At 43.5% G+C, this 21,186-nt stretch overlaps 1 protein-coding gene across 1 annotated transcript in view; it reads right to left on the bottom strand.

Annotated features, from left to right (window-relative positions):
- Window positions 1-14,712, bottom strand: part of acvr1ba (activin A receptor type 1Ba) — a 46,458-nt gene extending 31,746 nt beyond the window's left edge. The window contains exon 1 of the mRNA XM_084334016.1: window positions 14,547-14,712. Within this exon, the coding sequence (XP_084190142.1) occupies window positions 14,547-14,610 (64 nt within the window). The 5' untranslated portion in view covers window positions 14,611-14,712. The remainder of the gene's footprint in view (window positions 1-14,546) is intronic.
- Window positions 14,713-21,186: the final 6,474 nt, after the last annotated feature.

Below are 21,186 nucleotides of genomic sequence, written 5' to 3'. Positions count from 1 at the left end.
AGTCCGTGCTTCTGCTCCATTAAAGCCGAGCAGAGCAGCGATACACAGCATGCAGCCATAGAGCAGACTATTTGATTCCTTAAGGGCTCGAAGTTGCCTGGGTTTTGGTCATATGCTCCCGAAATGCTCCCGCTGTTTGACTGCTTCTATGTGCAGTGAAAACTACTATGATTTGCAACCTAGTTATTCATTTAATTCGGGGCAAACTAGCGTTAGCTCCGTGTTAGCCGCGCGGAGCTAACGCTGCTCCGCATAAACACAGAGAGAGAGAGAGAGAGAGAGAGAGAGACAGAGAACAGCAGGCTGACTAGAAGAGGGTGGGGGCTAGCGGGGGAGGAGCCGTCTGTGTGTGTGGTGTGTGCGCGCTGACAGAGGAAAGACGGAGGAATAACGACCAGTTGACTGAGGCCATGGTTAGACTAGTGTATTCCTGGCGTTTTTTTATACGTTTTTGACGACGTTTGATGTCCCTATTACACAGAAATGCGTTTTTTGGCGTTTTTTTGTGGATACGGCTGAAACGCAAAATTGTGTTTGCGTTTGGAGATACGCAAAAAAAACGAACGAATCGACAACAGCGTGTAGTCAGCACGCTAGCCGTTGTTGCGAAAATGCCCATGCGCAGTAGATACCATCTGCGTGCCCTTCCGGTGACAACAGTGTGTGTGTTTGGGACATACAGTAGCTCCGTGTCCCAAATAGCTTCAGCTACCATGTGTTGTCAAGTTATTGTTATAAGGACCCCAGTCCAAGCTACAACAGTCTGCATTCCCTTAACAATTGTTTGTATTGAGCCGTATTGTATTGTACCCATATGCAATATGTTAAATAAAGTTTACATCCATTCATTCTGCTAGCATTACCGATTGCATGAGCAGCTGGCTAACGTGAGCTATCAGGATTCAGACCCTGTTAGCTCAGAGCTCCTCTTTCAACTTAACAAGCATTAAACAAAATGGCCCAGTCATCTATTCACCTTTGTTTAATACACACAGCGTCGTCTCTAATGTTATCTAACTACTGATAGCTCGCGATATCATCAGTTTTGGTGCTGGCTAAGTAGCGTGAGCTAACGTTAGCTTCTAGCCACAATGCTATATTGTTATAATGGCATACTCCATTGACGTTAGCATGCAGTTAACAATGCTACCGATCGTTTTTTAGACTAAACTATCCGCTCTTGGTGGTCACTTGTGTTGATGTTAGTTTTGTTTCATCAACAAATGACAGGCAGAACACACAGTGAATGTATCCGTTTTGTTTATTGCACTTTTATTAGGCTTTGCTGAAAAAGAATTGCTGCATTGAGTAAATAGGCAAGATGGTGGCGCGGCATAGGCGCCTGCCTTATTGACATTTTCTTTGCTGGAGCTTCCAGGAAGTGTATTGGCACATTCGTTCTGATTGGTTGAAATTGCCTTCATGTTTGCCACCTACTGCCACCTACTGCTTTGGCAGTGTACTACATCAGTGTGCTCTGGTGACAAAAACGAAAAAAAAACGAAAGTGTGACTCGAGGCGCACGACGTCGCGGCGAAACGCATATGAAAACAATACGAAGATGATACGAAAGGTGTAACCGCCGCCTGACTCATTCCTTCAGTCCACTCAATTATGCTAATATTAATTATGTCGTTTATGATATTAATTGAAAATAGCATATGAGAGTATTATATAGTAATAATAACACATGGCGATATACTAAAAAGCTATTTATAATTTTTGGCTAGTAAAAAATCTGCCCGGCTGGTAGTTTTTAAAATCTACCAGCCAAATGGCTGGTAAGTCAAAAAGTTAAGTTTGTTCCCTGCTTATAACATTGATTCGATGCGTATTTGAGCCCCGGCTTGCATCGCAGTCACAAACGGGGCTAGCTGAGAGAGTAGGGTATATCTGCAGAGCCGCAGATATACCCTGCTAAGGGCATGCTGAATGTGATTTGACCAAAGCAGAGTATACACACAGACAGTGGAGATAGCGAGCATTTTGACTTGTTGCGTGGTGGCGAGGCGATGTCTCGCAGATAATACAACTACAAGTATAATTATATAATATATATATTTTATAAAAAAGTATATATATATATATTTTATATAAAACCAAAAACGATCGGTATCGGACCGGTATCGGCCGATATGGCTCAAACGTGGCAAAAAACGTGATCGGGGCATCCCTAGTTTCCGCTATGCCAGGTACACAGGTGGGGGATCTCCCAGGCCTTTCTGTGTGGAATTTCCATGTTCTCCCTGTGCTCGCAAGGGTTCAAGGGTTCAAGGGTTCAAGGCTCCCCCCCCCCCCCCCCCCATAAGAGAAACCCAATGGAAAAAAATGCACAACAGATTGCCGACGCTGTCGTGTCCCTGACGAAGACGGGCAGGAGCACTTGGATGGGTCCCCGGGCGCGGTACCTCGCCGACGCCCTGTCTGTGTATTCCTCTGTGTGTGTCGCTCCAATTGCATGACGTTGTGTCGTTGCATGCCGAATAAAGACCTCTCTAAAAGGAGGTCCTGCATTATTATTATTATTAGAAAATAATCCCCACCTGGCCAGTAACACGCTAGGCTTTGGTACACATTCTAACTCTCATACTGGTATATTATACCTCACCTCTGAAATGCCACAGTGAGGAGATATACCCTCAGTTTATACCCTTGCAAACCTACATAAATTCCCTTTCATATTTTGCAACCGTTAGCAGGCCAGAAGTCAGATTTGGCCCATTCAGCCTAAGACACAATTGGAGATGGGCTTCCCACTCTCCAGGACATTTATGACAAGCGTTGCAGGGCCACGGCTATGAGAATAACCAGGGCCAGTACAGAGACTCAGAAGAAGCTTCTATCCCCAGGCCATCAGGATGCTCAATGACTCCATCATCATTCTACACTCATTGCACACACATCCACACACTCACTTTTAAACAAACTCTTTAGACAGTTTAACTCATTCAGCGCCAGCAATTAGTCTTGGCCTTGTAGCTAACGTGCCAGGTTTCAATTACATATTTTCACTGTGCGTCACTATGTTTGGAGAGCTATATTAGGGCTGGGCGATATGGCCTAAATATGATATCACGATATTTTCTGACCTTTCGGCTAGGGATGCACCGATATGAAAATTGGCCGCCGATACCGATACCGATTGTTCAACTAACACTATCGGCCGATACCGATATTTGTATATTTGTATATAAGTATTTGTAATTTTTTTTTTTTTTTTTTAATGAAACTACTGTATATTTGTATGTGTATGTTTGTATTTGTAGGCCTCTTTACTTACTTAAAAAAAGGAAACATCAAGAAATATGTTTATGGTATCACTATCTCTCTCCCAGTATCGTCTGGCAGAGGGATACTATTTTCTCAACCAGAGCTTTCAACCAATGCAATGGAACCATTCTGGCGGCCTGCAGCGGGATACTATTCTCTCAACCAGAGCTTTCAACCAATGCAATGGAACCATTTTGATTGACAGTTGATTCGGCCAATTACGCCACACGGCTAGCACCCACCTCCTGCTGTCCTTACCACCAATCGGCAAGTGTTTATTCATTGCAAGTGTTTATTCATTTTCTACTTTCGGGCATGCCGCCATTGTTCCGTTTGCGAGAGCAGAACACACTTAACGTAGCTACGTTAGCTGCCCGGCGCTCCACAACATGACCAAATGAGACATAATGATTTTACTGCAACAAATGTTATAATAAAACAAAGCCTTTCTATACATTCGTCTGGTTGAAAACTTTATTAACAGATTGCAGAATGTGTAGTTGGGTACGGAATGAGCAACGGAATGGAACCAAGCTATGAACGGACTAACGGAGTAATGCCTTGTTTACTGCTATCTTCGGGTAAATAATATGCTTGTTATTGAACGTGTAACACTAACTATATAACGTTAATGCCACAAAACGAATGTTTGTGTCATTTTAACAGCAGATACTTTCTTAAATGCCATCTTCCCGAGAGAGGGTGTTGACGGGGAGTTGTGTTATTAATAGCATTGAACAGCTAACCGAAAGCTAGCGTTAACTATTGTTAAAGGTTTAGCCATAACGTTACCTTGGCTAAAGTTGGGGCTATTCATAATGCAGCAATAATGGCTGCAGACTAGTGTTGTCACGATACTGGAATTTCGACTTCGATACGATACCTTGAAAAGTATCGATACTATTATAATAATTTTTATTTTTATTAACAAATTTTGCTTTTGTTGCTGGTTGATTCTCCTCAGCTTCTCTCTGGTACTATACGAGAAGATAAATACACTTTTAAAACGAGAGAGAGAGAGAGAGAGAGAGAGAGAGATTTCTCCGGAGCTATGCTCGGAGCATTTATTAACGTTACGCGTGTACTGGTGTAGGATGGGCTCCGGCTCCGCTCGACCGAACGTTGGCAACGGGGTAGTTGTGTCGAGTTCATGCGTGTACTGGTGTAGTGGGCTCGGCTTGACGTTACTCCGTTTCCATGAAGTAATAGGTGGCCAGCTAGCTAGCATTAAGCTAACGGAGGAACGACAGCTAACGTTAGCTAATAATAGCGTTGTTTACAAACTGAAGACAGGGCTGCCTGCCCGGCTGTGAGGGGGAGGAGGAATAGAGAGAGAGAGAGAGAGAGAGAGAGAGAGAGAGAGAGAGAGATTTCTCCGGAGCTATGCTCGGAGCATTTATTAACGTTACATAGCATAGCATAGCTCCGGAGAAATCTCTCTCTCTCTCTCTCTTCCTCCTCCCCCTCACAGCCGGGCAGCGCAGCCCTGTCTTCAGTTTGTAAACACCGCTATTATTAGCTAACGTTAGCCGTCGTTCCTCCGTTAGCTTAATGCTAGCTAGCTGGCCACCTATTACTTCATGGAAACGGAGTAACGTCAAGCCGAGCCCACTACACCAGTACACGCATGAACTCGACACAACTACCCCGTTTCCAACGAGGAGGCTGCAGCAGCTTGTGTCTGTTGCTCTGAGCGAGGAGGAGGAGGAGGCGGAAGGGCATGGCTCTGGCAGCGCGTCTGTCTGTCAACAACTTGCGGGAGCAAGCCAGCTGGTACCGATACTGCAGAAAGTATCGGTACTTCGGGAAATGAGTATTGAAGCCGTTTTAAATATTCAGTATCGATATGTATCGATACTTCGATATTTTTGACAACACTACTGCAGACCTGCAAGCAAAGTACAGCAAGTTGGCAAAGGAGTATTCCAACGCAAATCACATTTTCACCAGTAACGTTAGTCTTGCATCTCCCGGTAGCTAATGAACGGACTCGGAGTAATGCCTTGCTGCTATGGGTAATAATAATATGCTGATGTTATTGTCCGTGTAACACTAACTATATAACGTTAATGCCACAAAACGAATGCCTTGTTAATCATAAGTAGTTACTTTGATGCAGTAGCTTGTGTGTGTGTGTGGGGGACGGCGGGCGTTGTGCAGGTAGGTCGCGAGTGCTTTTTTTATTTTTGCCTTTTGACGCTACACAAATTGATGGGTATTTATCGGCGACTGCTATCGGCACATTTGAGCTTATCGGCCGATAGCAGTCAACAAGGCACTTATCGGCCGATACCGATACCCGACCGATATATCGGTGCACCCCTACTTTCGGCGATACACATCACAATGTTTTTCTTTTTTCCCCCCAAACAATTCATTATGAAGCTTACCAAGACAGTATTTGAGTTTGCAAGCTAACATTAAAGACAAAATAAAATACCCGTGCATTTAGCATTTTTATATTATATATTAGATTATATATTGCATATATTTAGCAATGAGTTTTATATGATTTTGATATGAAATATGATTAATTGAAAATGGGGGACCCTGATGTAAACAAGACGAAAGTCTCTCTGGTCTGCATCCCCTTAACAATTGTATGTATTGAGCTGTACTGTACCCATTCTGCAATATGTTAATAAAGTTTTAAATCAATCAATCAATAGCATTTTAGCATTTTTATGAAACTACTGTATATTTGTATGTCTCTAAATGTTTTCATGAATTGAAAATAGAGGACCATTATGTAAAAAAGCCAAAAGTCTTTTTCTGGTCTTCATCCTCCAGTCCACTGTTGTTGTATTGAGCTGTACTGTACCCATTCTGCAATCGTTAATAACGTTTTCATTCATTCAATCATTCAGCCGGCAACAGAATAATTTTGATCGACAGTCGAGTCTGCCAATTACGTCACACCGCTTGCACCCGCCCTGCTGTTCTTAGCACCAATCGGCAAGCGCTATGCGTTTTTTATTTTCCTGAAAGTCCTCCATTGATTTTGACGAGAGCTCAACGACAACAACAGCTCCCCGCGGCCGACGAGTGATTACCAGCGCACCGCAGCATGACTAAACGAGGCAAAATGATTTTACTGCAACGAATGTTATAATAAAAGCCTTTCCATACATCTGTCTGATTGAAAACTTTATTAACAGACCGCAGAATGGGCACGCACAACTCAGCACGGGCTGAGATATGAACAGTAACGCTTGCTATCTATGTCTTCATCGGATGTTGCTATGTTTGGGTAAATACGCTGATGTTATTGAACGTGTAACTATATAACGTTAATGCCACAAAACGAATGCCGTTGTTAATAATAAGTAGTAACTTTGATGCAGTAGTGTGTGTGTGGGGGCGGCGTTGTTAAAAAGTTTGAACGGGTGTGGACCAGATTGACGCGACACAATCCTCTTGGTCAAAACATCACGAAATTGTAGTTATTTGAAGTTTGGATTTTTTTTTACGACCGAGGTAGGTAAATTAAATTTCTTGAGACTAAAGTACCGAAAAAAGGTACCGTTGGGTACCGGTATCGATTCACAGGTACCGGTACCGGTTCAAATGTGAAAGGTACCCATCCCTAATTGTTAATGAACTTAACTGTACCCAATATTTATATAATATCGTCATATCGCCCAGCCCTAAGCTATATCTATATTCTATATTATAGCTATGGGGACAATACTATGGTCATTTGACAGTGACTTTATTCCGTCCATGCATAAGTTTGTGCGTTATCCCGTGGTGAATATACGCATAATTTCAGAGTGATCCGGGATCATTCCTGGGAAGTAATAGGGCACAACGTGAATTCTACTATAAGCGTTGGCGTTTCTTGCCTGGACACGCTACTATTTCCAAATAGTTTTATGCTTTGATGGCCAGTAAGTTGTAACGGCATTCGTGTTGAACACTACAGAAGCCGATCAGCTGGATGGATATGAAAACTGTGTTGGATCAAGCTGAAATTGATGTCAGATAGTCCACTCCTTACCTGTGGTTGGTGGTATTCCAAAAAGAATATTCCAATCGTCTGATCGCGATTTCCCATTGGTGTCCATCTGGTCCAGGACATAATTTGGCACAACTTATGGATCGAGTGTGCCAGAATGCGTTTCGAAGTGCCCGGATGAAGCGACTTACTCGGCTCCGTCTAAATATAGCGCTCGGAGAAGTTTTTTTTTTGAGAGAACTTTTTTTTCTTCGCCCGGAGACATTTGAGTGTAACACCGAGTTAGGTTTCATTTCAGAGTGATCCGGGATCATTCCTGGGAAGTAATAGGGCACAACGTGAATTCTACTATAAGCGTTGGCGTTTCTTGCCTGGACACGCTACTATTTCCAAATAGTTTTATGCTTTGATGGCCAGTAAGTTGTAACGGCATTCGTGTTGAACACTACAGAAGCCGATCAGCTGGATGGATATGAAAACTGTGTTGGATCAAGCTGAAATTGATGTCAGATAGTCCACTCCTTACCTGTGGTTGGTGGTATTCCAAAAAGAATATTCCAATCGTCTGATCGCGATTTCCCATTGGTGTCCATCTGGTCCAGGACATAATTTGGCACAACTTATGGATCGAGTGTGCCAGAATGCGTTTCGAAGTGCCCGGATGAAGCGACTTACTCGGCTCCGTCTAAATATAGCGCTCGGAGAAGTTTTTTTTTTGAGAGAACTTTTTTTTCTTCGCCCGGAGACATTTGAGTGTAACACCGAGTTAGGTTTCAAAGGGTGGGCGACACTGCCATCTGGCAGGATGCGGCCGGTATTGCACTTTGGCGATCTCAAAATCCTTTCATATGGCAACACCGAGGTCAATGGATGAATAATGAATAAAAATAGCGAATAAAAGAAAAAACGACCAAAACCCGAGATATCTTGGGTCTGGCAGCCAACGCATGGCGAGTTAACCCGAGATATCTCGGGTCTGGCAATTAAAGAGTTAACACTAGATTATATTCATCTATTATTAAAGAGATTTGCACTACATGCATACCTCATTTGCACCTTACCTCAAAGTTTTGTACCTCACTGTTTAAAATGTTTTACTGTATATTCCTCTGTACTTACTTTACTTACTTTGTTTTACTGTATGAAGCACACTCAGGGGCTCATTTAGAACCAAGCATGTCACCGTAAAGTACATGTATTTTATTGTGTTAATTAATAAACAAACTTGAAACTTGAACTTAACCTTGGCCCTCTGTGGCTGGAAGCCCCATTTTATGCCAGCAAATAACTTTCCTAGATTAAGATTCCAAAGTTTGCGAGGAACAACCCACTAAAAATGATCTCAAAATAAATCTCAAATATATGTAAGGGATAATGTATGGCTAGGAGGTCATTGTCGCAAAATAATTGACCGACACGGAGTTTAAAATACCGAGGCGCCGCGCCGAGGTGTTTTAAACGGAGTGAAGGTCAATTATTTTGCGACAATGACAGAGTAAAGCTATACATTATCCCGCTTATTACATGGCTAACTTACTAACAATATACCTAATTCATTTGACAAATCGCAGTTCTGTGGCTCTGTCAGCCCAAATAAAGTGATTATTATTATCGCGAGCAGCAGCCTCTGTTCTGGCTCCGCTGTGTTCAGGCTCCGCTCGTTGCTCCGCCCCCTGTCATCGCCGGCAGCACTGAAACAGTGTGTGTCAGTGGGCTTGATTGCGAACAGCTGCGCTCTGCGGTCATTATTGAAAAATCTGCGGTCATTATCGAAAAATAATGACCGCAGTCGGGGGGCTGTTGACCAATCACAAGCAAGCATTTCGGCGAATGTGAAAACGCCATGTAATAAATATATATATTTTTTTAAACTAAACTTATTATCTTTTACAGTCATTTACTTTGCTACTATTTCTATACTACCATCTACTATACGCATATACTACTACAATAATATTAATATATCAATACTAGTACTACTATGCACTCAGTGTGGCACTCAAATTCGACACCGTTTGAACTTAACTGCCAGAGGTGTACCCCTCCGGCTGACCTGTTGTACACAATTTGTAAGTCGATTTGGATAAAAGCACCAGCTAAACTAATAGCAGACCATGTTATACAAAGCAAAATGTGCATATAGGCGCTCCTAGCGGTTTAAATTCTAACTTTTAAAACCTTTCTGGCATTCCTGCCCTCCATTTTATGACCATTATATATATATATAGGCTACAACTCCAGCACAGAATTGACTCATCTCAATCCACACAACCTTTTCTTGATCCTCCAATCACAACTGTTGTCCAAGGAGGGAAGCAATAGTTGTGATTGGAGGATTTAAAAAAAAAGACAGGTCTTGGGATAGGTCAATTATTTTTAATAAAGACAACAATGAGATGAGAGCTTAGTAGGGTTGGGCACCGAAAACCGGTTCTAATAGGAACCGGTTCCTAACTTCCGGTTCTGGAACCGGAATTTCGATTCTAAATTTCGATTTTTTTTTTTACTTTTTTTTTTATTAATACCCTAGTTACAGTACAGCAACCAAATTAAACTGTATCAAGTCAACTGAAAATGTGAATAGTATGATTTTCTTTTTGAAATAAAAAATAAATAAAAAATCTCCTTCGAAATAAGCTGTGACCTGTTTTGACCTGCACCTCAAAGAATCGGAATCGAGAATCGTTTAGAACAGGAATCGATATGGAGAATCGGAATCGGAACCGGAATCGTTCAAATCCAAACGATGCCCAACCCTAGAGCTTAGTGAGAATAATTTCAGAAAGTGACCAGAGTCCTCTATGGAGATGATGCAATGGAAGCCAATCGCTAGCGTTCTACCATGCAAACCTGTGTCGCCTCACATTGTCATACTCTCTGATGTGAACCATGTCAAATCAAGGAAAAACAACAAATCTAGGATATATCTTTCAAAAACAACAGATCTAATTTGGGTGGTAGGCCTAGGCTAGGATATATATATATCTTTCAAAAACATCAGATCTAATTTGGGTGGAAGGCCTAGGATATATCTTTCAAAAACAACCAACCCAGAGTCGGCAGGGCAATAACACTGAATACCATATTTCAGCCAGTAATAATGGCTCGTCTGCCAGCTGCCCAACCCTGGATCACAGGCTTCAATCGATGCACATCATTGTTGCGAGGTATCAGAGCACACGGAAGCACAGGCTGCCTGAACACCTTCAGGTAGAGAACTGAGAAGCAAAGCAGGTCTATTCTACATTCCAACAGCAGCCAGAAAAATAAAGCAAATTGCAGAGCAGAGGCCAGGTATCAGGTGGAGCCCTATAGACATGAACTCATACCGCAGCTACCGAATCTTTCTAGGTGTGCTGTGTGACAATAGCAACGCTCACCTTTCACTCCGCTCAGGGCGAATATGAAGGAGTACTACTACGGCACTGGCAGGGATCCATGCAACGGTATGGATTGTTAACAACACTGCCGCCCACGACATAGCCTAGATACAGTGAAGAAATATATAGGCCTATACATGACATACCGTATATGAATATATCAATCTTTTTCTTCTTGCGGCAGTAGTTAAAAAATTAACAAAAATAGACCATCTTGAATGAAATTGCATCATGATAGATACATTAAAAATATGTTTTATCACATTAGAATTGAAGACTAAATACAGTCAAATACTGTTATACCGACGAATATAAAGAAGAATATTGTGATTTGATATGCTGGCCACACAATTTTGACCCTAACTCAACCTACTGTAGAAAAGCCCCAAATCAATCCAGCCCCAAGTGGCCATTTTGCTCTTTTGACATGCTCAGGTTGGGTAGTCAGGCACCATCAAGCTCACAAATCAGGACGCACCGACTTTTTCGTTATCGATTCCGATACCCGAGCTTTGGGTATTGGCCGATACAGTACAGTACAGAGTACAGTTCTGATCCATTCATTTTAATGAACAGTATAGACCTGGACCGTCATTTTGGGGCCATTGGACACATTTACAGGATAATGTTTTCGTTTTCTCCATTAGAGAGAGGTAATGTGTCAATTCAGCAAATCAAATCAATTTGCTTTGATTTCTGGTATGTTAAAGTGTGTTTCCCACCATCAGATTTTAGTATCGGGGGAAATTCTCAGATACCCTTAGCCTGGCATCAGACCGATATCAGCACTGCTGCCTCCCTAAGAGTGTGTCCTTGGCACTGGCCCAAGGTCTCTCACTCATTAAGAACACACTTCCCCAAAGCGGTAGCGGTCTGGGTAAAGAGATGGCAGGAGAAGTGGAGCAGAGGAGGGGGTCTGGTTCCAGAGGCAGGGATCCTGTTGTGGTCCAACTGAACAGCAGCGGACGACCTAATGGCAGAGCTGGGTCAGTCAGAGGCCAGACTGTCTGCTGCAGCAATCAGGCCTCCATGCCTCCGGGCCAGCGGAGGTCATTAGCCACGCTGGTCATTACCACCCCGGTCCTGGCCTGACCCAGGTTGGCTCCACGCCACACAGCAGAACATGTTGATGAACAACACACACACACACTCCGCCAAGTAGTAGGACTTTGTGCCAGAAAATAAGTCAAGATATTATTATTATCACTTCTCTAGTCTCAGTTTTACCATTACTTTTTTTTGTTTTACCACAACTTATTGACAAATACTCATTAGCCAAAAGTACACATAAAAGCTTATTTCTCTCTTTCCCAAGGTTACATAAACTGAAAACGCACCTCCCCATGGCCATTTCTCATGATAAAGATACCCATGCGGGGGTGCAAGGACACCCACATGAACACACACACCTTTGAACCCATTAAGTTGCAAGCTTTCTCTGTGTACATTCCCTTGGCTCTGATCTAATAAGACAGGCGTTCACATGTTCCAATCTGATGTGCTTCTCATTACCCCTGCATCAATGTGACATGAAGCAGCACCTCTAGCCTAGTTTAGAGAGGGCTCCGTTTACACGCTGGGAAGTGGGGGGACTTCTCTCTGGTTCTAATAACCTTCTCTTTGATTACACAGAGGCAGGGAAGGAAGACAGGAGACTGGCAGGGGTGGTGTTAAGTGTTTTGGACAGCTACATGAGCCAGGCCTATCTCATCTAGAGATAGCTCAAGCCCATTCAACCAAAGAGTTTCCTTACTCACTCAATAGTCCGTGGTAAAGTTTTTGTTTTTTCTGTCCCCGTGTGGCAGAGGGCAAGCGGAAGCAGAAGTGGGACCACAGATAACAGAGTACAGATTAAATTCTGATAATGTACCCAGGTCCATTGTACGAGAGGGAGAGAAAGGCGAGAGAGAAGAGGGGGAGAGAGAGAGGGACGCGCCCTGCCTGACGGCAGTCCCTGTAGTTCACAGTGCCCATATCACATTGCTGCTGTTCTGTGTACCCATGCACCCGACTGCGTCACGCAGTTATGTCAGGCCCGAGGAACATCAGGCCCGAGACACAAACCAGTCCTCCTAACTTCCAACGGCGCCACCACCGGTGTGTGACAGAGTCCTCAAACCCTGCGAGTACAGATAATTCACATACGGTCCTGACACCCACCCAGACCCCTGGAGTCGGTGCTAGCCTTGCTACTTCGGGTTTGTCCGGTTTCAGCCTCAGCATGGTATAATGCGGCATGCAGTGTGAAACTGTGGTTCCAGACAGTCATGGCCATGGGCCCCTCACACACAGCAGCCCAGGCCAGCTGGACAAACCCATCACCAGCCCCCTCGTCTGCCCAGGGCCACAGACCACCTCCCCCCACCCTGCATCACACCACACTGCTACACTGAGGTGACCCAGTCAAACAAACAGCTCTCACTTCGGTACAAAACCTGCCAGTCATTATATTCCCATCGCTTTCTTACATGACAAACTGACCGGCCATGCCCTTATCTAAACCCAGCGGGGGAGGATTACAGTTCTCTCATTCTTGGAAGGGGGATGAGTCACCCATTTCAGAACACAACATACATAAGCAATGGGTGACTGAGAACTCAGTCTCTGGATATTTACATTGGCAGGCGTAGTCAAAAAAAATTGGGCCTTTTCAAATTCTCATTTTTCTCCCGAGTGGCAAGTTGCAACAAGGCACGACAGCTTCAAATGGAGATCACAGGAAGAGAGCGAAATAACTGGATGCTTGCCCGATTCAAGTCACGGCCCTCCGTATCAGATCAGAATCCTTTTAGACTAATGTAAAAGAGTGTAATGAGATGCTTTGAAGGGACGTCAAAGATCAGTACATGGGGGCTACGGAGACAAACAAGACCATAAGACTAGTACACCATATACGCAGCTATTAATTTATACAGCAGAGTTGGTGATCAGCTGCTCCATGCAGACTGGGGGGGGGGGGACAGAGACTGGATGGGCCACATAACCAGCGCCTGAAAAGACCCCACTTGCTAAATTTCCATCACAATGAAGCCAGACTTCAACTCTGACTTCTGTCTGGCCTGGCTGAATGCAGGGCTGTTGTCACCCTATGCCAGCATTCACTTTCCACTGGAGGCCACTAAACAGCCCCTTCACTCCTTACAAATAGACACCAATGGAGGGCTTCACTGTCTTCACAACTTCCACTGTTTACTCGCACAAACACATTTCGTGCAATGTGAATAATAGGCCCACTCAATGGGTAGTCTTCTCCTCTTTGCAATGGGGACTGGCAGCATTTTGTCTGATTATTTCAATATTGTGAATGCACACGGATATGGCTCTCATCATGAAAACAGCATTATCCCTGGTTACTTTCTACCCACCAGATAACCACGGGCCGACACAAGACTTGCTTTGTAAACATCAAGAACAACAGATAACTTTACCGTCAACAGACACAGACAGGGGAGAGCTTCACATGTTGATACTCTCCAGATAATATTCCAAATCATATTATTAAGACACATGTTTTATGAAAGGATGTCATTACACTAGCTCTGCAATATTGCATTTATAGAGTAGATATTAATGAAGACGGTGTAGTAGGTTAGATAGCGAGCTAATAAGTAGCCGACAGCTTATAGCTCGAAACAAACAAACAAACCCAGACGTGGTGTTGTTCTCGGTGAGCTACATTATCTCCACGTCTACTCGATCACGTTCAGTTAAATTGCCGGTTGTTGCTGTGTCAATAATACGAATGACAGCTATTACTGTCCACGAACCCGGTCGAATGTATTTCGATGTATGCAAAACGTTATAGCCGTTTAACGTTAGCTAGACAACGATAGCCAGTTCCCAGACCAGCGCCATGACGAGGAGCGACACCAGGCGATGCCCAGTGAATGCGAACACACCGAGACAAAAGAGAGGTGGACGAGGAACTACTGACTTACCGTCACCGAGAGCTACTAACCCGAGCAGGGCTAGTAACGTTAGGGCCGTTTGTTTTAGAGACATTTCTTGTTCTGAATTCCCATCTCTTCACGTGAAATGTGTTCAAAGTACGGCGTTATTATCAACACGGCCCGACCTGAAACACAACCACACACCAACCACACACCACACACAGCCACTGCCAGGCGAGTGACGTCGTTAAATGGGCGTGCGTGCTTTTTAAAGGGGAGTGGCTTAGCATTTTCTGTTGTGTGTTGTTGTTGTGTTGTACTCTGAATGAATGAATGAATGAATGAACTTTATTTAACAGATTGCAGAATGGGTACAATACAGTACGGCTCAATACACACAATTGTTAAGGGGATGCAGACCAGAGAAAGACGTTTGTCTTGTTTACATCAGGGTCCCCCGTTTTCAATTCATAGTGACATTTATGACATACACAACATGACATTTATGGCATAGGGACATACATGACATACAGGTATGTACTGCAGTACTATATGTTGATGTTGATAAGGACACATTGTTTGTCATCTGGTGCTCCTTTCTAAAGAAAGAAAAGAGTGCTTCTTTCTCATTTTATTATGAACAACAAAACGTTATTATGGTAAATATTATAATAAGATATTGTTAAGATACCTTTGGAAATTAAGCGGAAAAATGGAACAAAAAGCATTTGTTGTAGGGGTTGTCTGGGTGATTCTTGAAATGTTTACTCAGGGCTCAATGAGTTCTAGTCAATTATGATGCAGCCAAACTCATGATTCTAGGTTGTGTGAGGGCTTGTATGCAAAAACAGCGATTTGAAATCTAGTGTCACATGTTCTTTTAGTGCAAAGAAGAGGAGAAACTCTCTCTCTCTGTAGGAATCCACTGTAACGTTAAAAAATAAAATACAGTCCAGAATACTGCATGTCCTGACATCATCAGATAGGCTACCAGATGCATTATCTGTGCCTGCTGTTGTCACAGTTACTTTATGTCAAGTGTCACAGACCCAGATTCGGCTCAAACAAGGGACTAAACACGTTTCTCAATTATGCCACAACAATGTGGAACGCCCTACCCACAGCCGTAAAATAATGTGAATCCCTACCCACCTTCAAAACCGCTCTCAAAGAGCACCTACGGGAGGCTGCAATTCGAAACTGGCCCCGGTAAATGTCCAAACCCCCTCCACCCCACCCAAACCCCCCCCCCCCAATGTACAGTTTCTTCCCCCTCGAATGTATATATATTTTATTTTATGATCTCTGTCTCTTAAACAGTACTGTATATTTGTATATCTTGTATGTCATAAATGTCTGGATGTAACAGTACTGTAAGTATGTTTATGTCGTGTATGTCATAAATGTCATGATGAATTGAAAAGAGGGGACCCTGATGTAAACAAGACGAAAGTCTTTCTCTGGTCTGCATCCCCTTAACAATTGTGTGTATTGAGCTGTACTGTATTGTGCCCATTCTGCAATCTGTTAATACAATTTTCAATCAATTCAATCAATCAATCAATCAATCAAACCCAGTTCTTTTGAAGCAAACAAAACATAATAATGTGAATAAAATCACAGGAATCCACTGTGACTGATTGTAAAAGCTTGCTTTTCCTCCTCATGGTTTACACTGACTATAAGATCTCCAGTTCAATGTAGAACTCTCTCCAGAACATGGCCTCTCACAGTCCGATACAGGATGCATTTGGGAATCTGTGCCAGCTGTTATCATCACCTGCCTGCCCGCTGGCACCTCTCACCGCTGCATCCTGAAGTGTCTGTTTAGTCTCCACACAGTGCCTTTATAGTCTGTCCACGTGGGACTCTGTCCAACTTTATCTCTGCGTGTCTTCCACCATCTGCTGCTGAAGTTTCAAGTTTGTTGAAATCCCTCTAGTCTCAGTCGTTCAGCCACAGGTTGAAATGAGACAGGGCCAGTCTGCACTCCCACACCGCCGAGTCGTTCAGATTGAACCCAGGGTGGGAAGGGAGGGAGCCACTGGTTGAAATGAGACAGGGCCAGTCTGCACTCCCAGACAGCGAAGCGTAGCAGGCCAAAGAGTTCTATAGAGAGGCGTGGCTTCCCTGATACTTGACCCCCCCCCACACACATAGTGTTCAAAATAACCCACCCTCTTCATCTGACTGACCAGACTGACTGCGGCTTTGAGGGACTATTATCTCTCTGGAGTTTGTTCAACACACACACACACACACACACACACACACACACACACACACACACACACACACACACACACACACACACACACACACACACACACACACACACACACACACACACACGTTTTCATTACTTGTGGGGACCTTCCATTGACTTACGTTCATTCCCTGACCCCTTACCCTAACTTTAACCGTAAACCACTACATGCCCTAACCCTTACCCTAACATAAACCTAACCCTAGAGGGGAGTCCGACCAATGTCCCCACAAGGATGGAAAGATTTCTTGTTTTCCTTCCGAGTGGGGATATTTGGTCCTCACAAGGATAGGAGAACAAAGACACACAGACACACACAGCTGAAGAGAGACAGAGATAGGGGTGAATGAATAGACATTTGATCAAAATCACAACATGACTTAGTGCTATATCCACAGTGCAGAAGGCTGCAGTATTTGACCAAGGCTAATGTGTGTGAAAATACCATTCTAAATTAAATAGTGTGGCGCTGCAGAGGAGGCCTGACCCACAAATCCTGTTCTATAAACATAATAAAACACCTTTGATTGGTATCTATCTACAGAACCCTGCAAAAGCCACATCATTATAATAATTTTTTTCTTCAATGAAAATGTAAATATTGACACAAGAACATTTGTGTCACAAATGCAATATCTGCCCCCCCCCCCCTTGCAAAAAATCACAACAAGATGTATTTTCCCCCCGTATCGTTCAGCCATAGACAGAGAAGAGAGCAGTGAGAGAGAGGGGACAGAGACAGAGCGGGCAAGAGAGAGAGAGAGAGAGAGAGAAAGAGAGAAAAAGAGAGCAGTGAGAGAGGGGACAGAGACAGAGCGAGCAAGAGAGAGAGAAAGAGAGAGCAGTGAGAGAGAGGGGACAGAGACAGAGCGAGCAAGAGATAGAGAGAAAGAGAGAGCAGTGAGAGAGAGGGGACAGAGACAGAGCGAGCGAGAGAGAGGTGAGAGAGAGGGGACAGAGACAGAGCGAGCGAGAGAGAGGCGAGAGAGAGGGGACAGAGACAGAGCGAGCAAGAGAGCGAGAGAAAGAGAGAGCAGTGAGAGAGAGGGGACAGAGACAGAACGAGCAAGAGAGAGAAAGAGAGAGCAGTGAGAGCGAAAGAGAGAGCAGTGAGAGAGAGGGGACAGAGACAGAGCGAGCAAGAGAGAGAAAGAGAGAGCAGTGAGAGAGAGGGGACAGAGACAGAGCGAGCAAGAGAGAGAAAGAGAGCAGTGAGAGAGAGAGAGCAGTGAGAGAGAGGGGACAGAGAGAGCGAGCAAGAGAGAGGGAGAGAGAAAGAGAGCAGTGAGAGAGAGGGGACAGAGACAGAGCGAGCGAGAGAGAGCAGTGAGACAGAGCGAGGGAGAGAGAGAAAGAGAGTGAGAGAAAGAGAGCAGTGAGAGGGGACAGAGCGAGCAAGCGAGAGAGGGGACAGAGACAGAGCGAGCAAGAGAGAGAGTGAGAGAGAGAGCAGTGAGAGACAGAGCAAGCAAGAGAGAGAGAGCAGTGAGAGAGAGGGGACAGAGGCAGAGCGAGCAAGAGAGAGAAAGAGAGAGCAGTGAGAGACAGAGCAAGCAAGAGAGAGTGAGAGAAAGAGAGCAGTGAGAGAGAGGGGAGAGACAGAGCGAGCAAGAGAGAGAGCAGTGAGAGAGAGAGAGAGAGCAGTGAGAGAGAGGGGAGAGACAGAGCGAGCAAGAGAGAGAAAGAGAGTGAGAGAAAGAGAGCAGTGAGAGGGGACAGAGCGAGCAAGAGAGAGCGAAAGAGAGAGCAGTGAGAGAGAGAGAGGGGACAGAGACAGAGCGAGCAAGAGAGAGAGTGAGAGAGAAAGAGAGAGCAGTGAGAGACAGAGCGAGCAAGAGAGAGAGAGTGAGAGAAAGAGAGCAGTGAGAGAGAGGGGAGAGACAGAGCGAGCAAGAGAGAGAGAGCAGTGAGAGGGAGAGAGAGAGAGCAGTGAGAGAGGGGAGAGACAGAGCGAGCAAGAGAGAGAGAGGGGAGAGAGACAGAGCGAGCAAGAGAGAAAGAGAGCAGTGAGAGAGAGGGGAGAGACAGAGCGAGCAAGAGAGAGAGAGAGCAGTGAGAGAGAGGGGACAGAGACAGAGTGAGCAAGAGAGAGAGAGAAAGAGAGAGAGAGAGAGACAGACTGGCACACTGATTCTCAGTCTAGCCCCCACTCATTGTGTCCATATCACACCAATCACTGATTGCCAAAAGCAGAGTTACAGAGTATTGTATCATTTTGAGTTCAGTCTGTTGTTTTTTATTCTTCGTGACAAGAGTCTGGTGTCATTTTACATTTTTATGAAGTTTTGAATAAGTAATATTCTCTTTTATTCCCGTGTTTCACTGTGTACACTGAATGGGGGAGAGAAAAAATACAAAAACAATCAAATGTCATCTTTTATGAATGATGTCAGAAAGAATGCAGTTGTTTTTGAAGAATGCAGGCAGCACCAACTAAAGTGAGTGGGACCCAGCAAAAATACAACAAATTATGTTTGACTGAATATTGAAGTTATTTCTAATAGTAATGTAATAGTTATTCTTTATTCCGGTCTCTAACTATGTGACGTCAGTGGGAGACAGGCCATGGTGGGAAGGGTGTTATTTCAGCAAAGTTTTGTGCATTTTATACAGTAATATCCATGCATAGGCCTATTTGTGTGTGGGAGTAAGTACAGGTCTGGGTGAAATATGATGATCATGATCCATTATTGTTGCATTTCAGTTGATAGGTAATTATCCTGGCTTAAAGGTCTGGCTTGTGAGAAGGATGTTATTATATTATGTTTTTTTATTTAAATTTTTTTTAAGCATTGTCTTATTGCTACCATATCTCTGCAATTGTTTTTATGTGCGTGTGTGTGTTCCGTGTGTGCATGCACAATGGTGTGTACTGTACATATAGATAGGTGATTTAGGTGTGTTATTCTTACATTAGTGGTTAGTAGTTATCTTTACTTCATGTATGTGATTCCTGTGATTCCAGGCTCTTTGGGAACTCTTTTTGAATATGTTTGAATATATGCTAAATAAATAAATGAAATAGATATAACTCTTATGCACTGTGCCGCCTAGACTCATTACATCAACACTGTAATTATTGTATTGTATGAGGGCTATATTATTTTATTGATTTATTGTACTGTAAATGACGAGAACTATTTTGTTGCACTGCATTATTGCATCATTTTACTCTGTCCATTTTATTTTACTAACTATTTTGTTGCACTGCACTATTGCACTGTTTTACTCTGTCTATTCTATTTTGCTCTTTTTATTACTGTCTATTTAAAAAATGCCATAGAATCAGACCGTAAACAAAGAGGCCTATTGAGATGTTAGATCCTAATTATGAATACCACGACCACTACACCAGAGGAAGCTCAACAAATCATGTTAAACCCAGATTCGGCTCAAACAAGGGACTAAACACGTTTCGCAATTATGCCACAACAATGTGGAACGCCCTACCCAAAGCCGTAAAGGAATGTGAATCCCTGCCCACATTCAAAACCGCTCTTAAAGAGCACCTACAGGAGGCTGCAATTCGAAACTGGCCACCGTAAATGCCCAAAACCCCCACCACCTCCTAATAGACAGTCTCCTCCCCACCGCATGTATATATTCCCTCCCCGCCGTATGTATATTTCCCTCCCACCCACCCACCCCCTCCTAATGTACAGTCCCCTCCCCATCATATGTATATACTCTGTCAGGATCTAGGGGTAACAATACTGTATATTTGAATACCGCTTATGTCACAAATGTATCAGTACTAAATACCTATATGTCCCTATGCCATAAATGTCATGTATGTTGTGTATGTCATAAATGTCTATATGAATTGAAAATGGGGGACCCTGATGGAAACAAGACAAACGACTTTCTCAGGTCTGCATCCCCTTAACAATTGTATGTATTGAGCCGTACTGTATTGTACCCATTCTGCAATCTGTTAAATAAAGTTTTCATTCATTCATTCATTCACTCTATCTATGCCTCGTCCTTGACCTCATCTATATTGCTGCTATCTATTTTATGCTCGTTTTATATGTCTGCACTCTGCACTCTATGCATTGATCTGCCAATTCTTTGCAAATTTTATGCCATTTTATGTATTTTCTTTGCTGCTGTGAAGCACTTTGAGCTGCAGTTCTTGTATGAAAGCTGCTATACAAATAAAGTTTATTATTATTATAACACTACTAGCTACATGTTAGATAATATAAGGCCAATCCATATACAAATAATATTTGTATATATTATCTAGGATCATCCATCAAAAACGAAAGAAACCCCCCCAAAGGTAAACACCTCATGGAAGTGTATTGCTAAAGTTGGCAGACAGATCAACGTTTGGCAAGTTTCTGGTGACCCCTTGTGGCCAATAAGAGAATTGCATAAATGAACAACACTAACTGCATAATAGGCTATTTATTATGT

Source organism: Notolepis coatsorum (genome assembly GCF_963971535.1).
Source record: "Notolepis coatsorum genome assembly, chromosome: 17".
Lineage (NCBI taxonomy): Eukaryota > Metazoa > Chordata > Actinopteri > Aulopiformes > Paralepididae > Notolepis > Notolepis coatsorum.
This window is presented reverse-complemented; position numbering and strand designations above follow the sequence as displayed.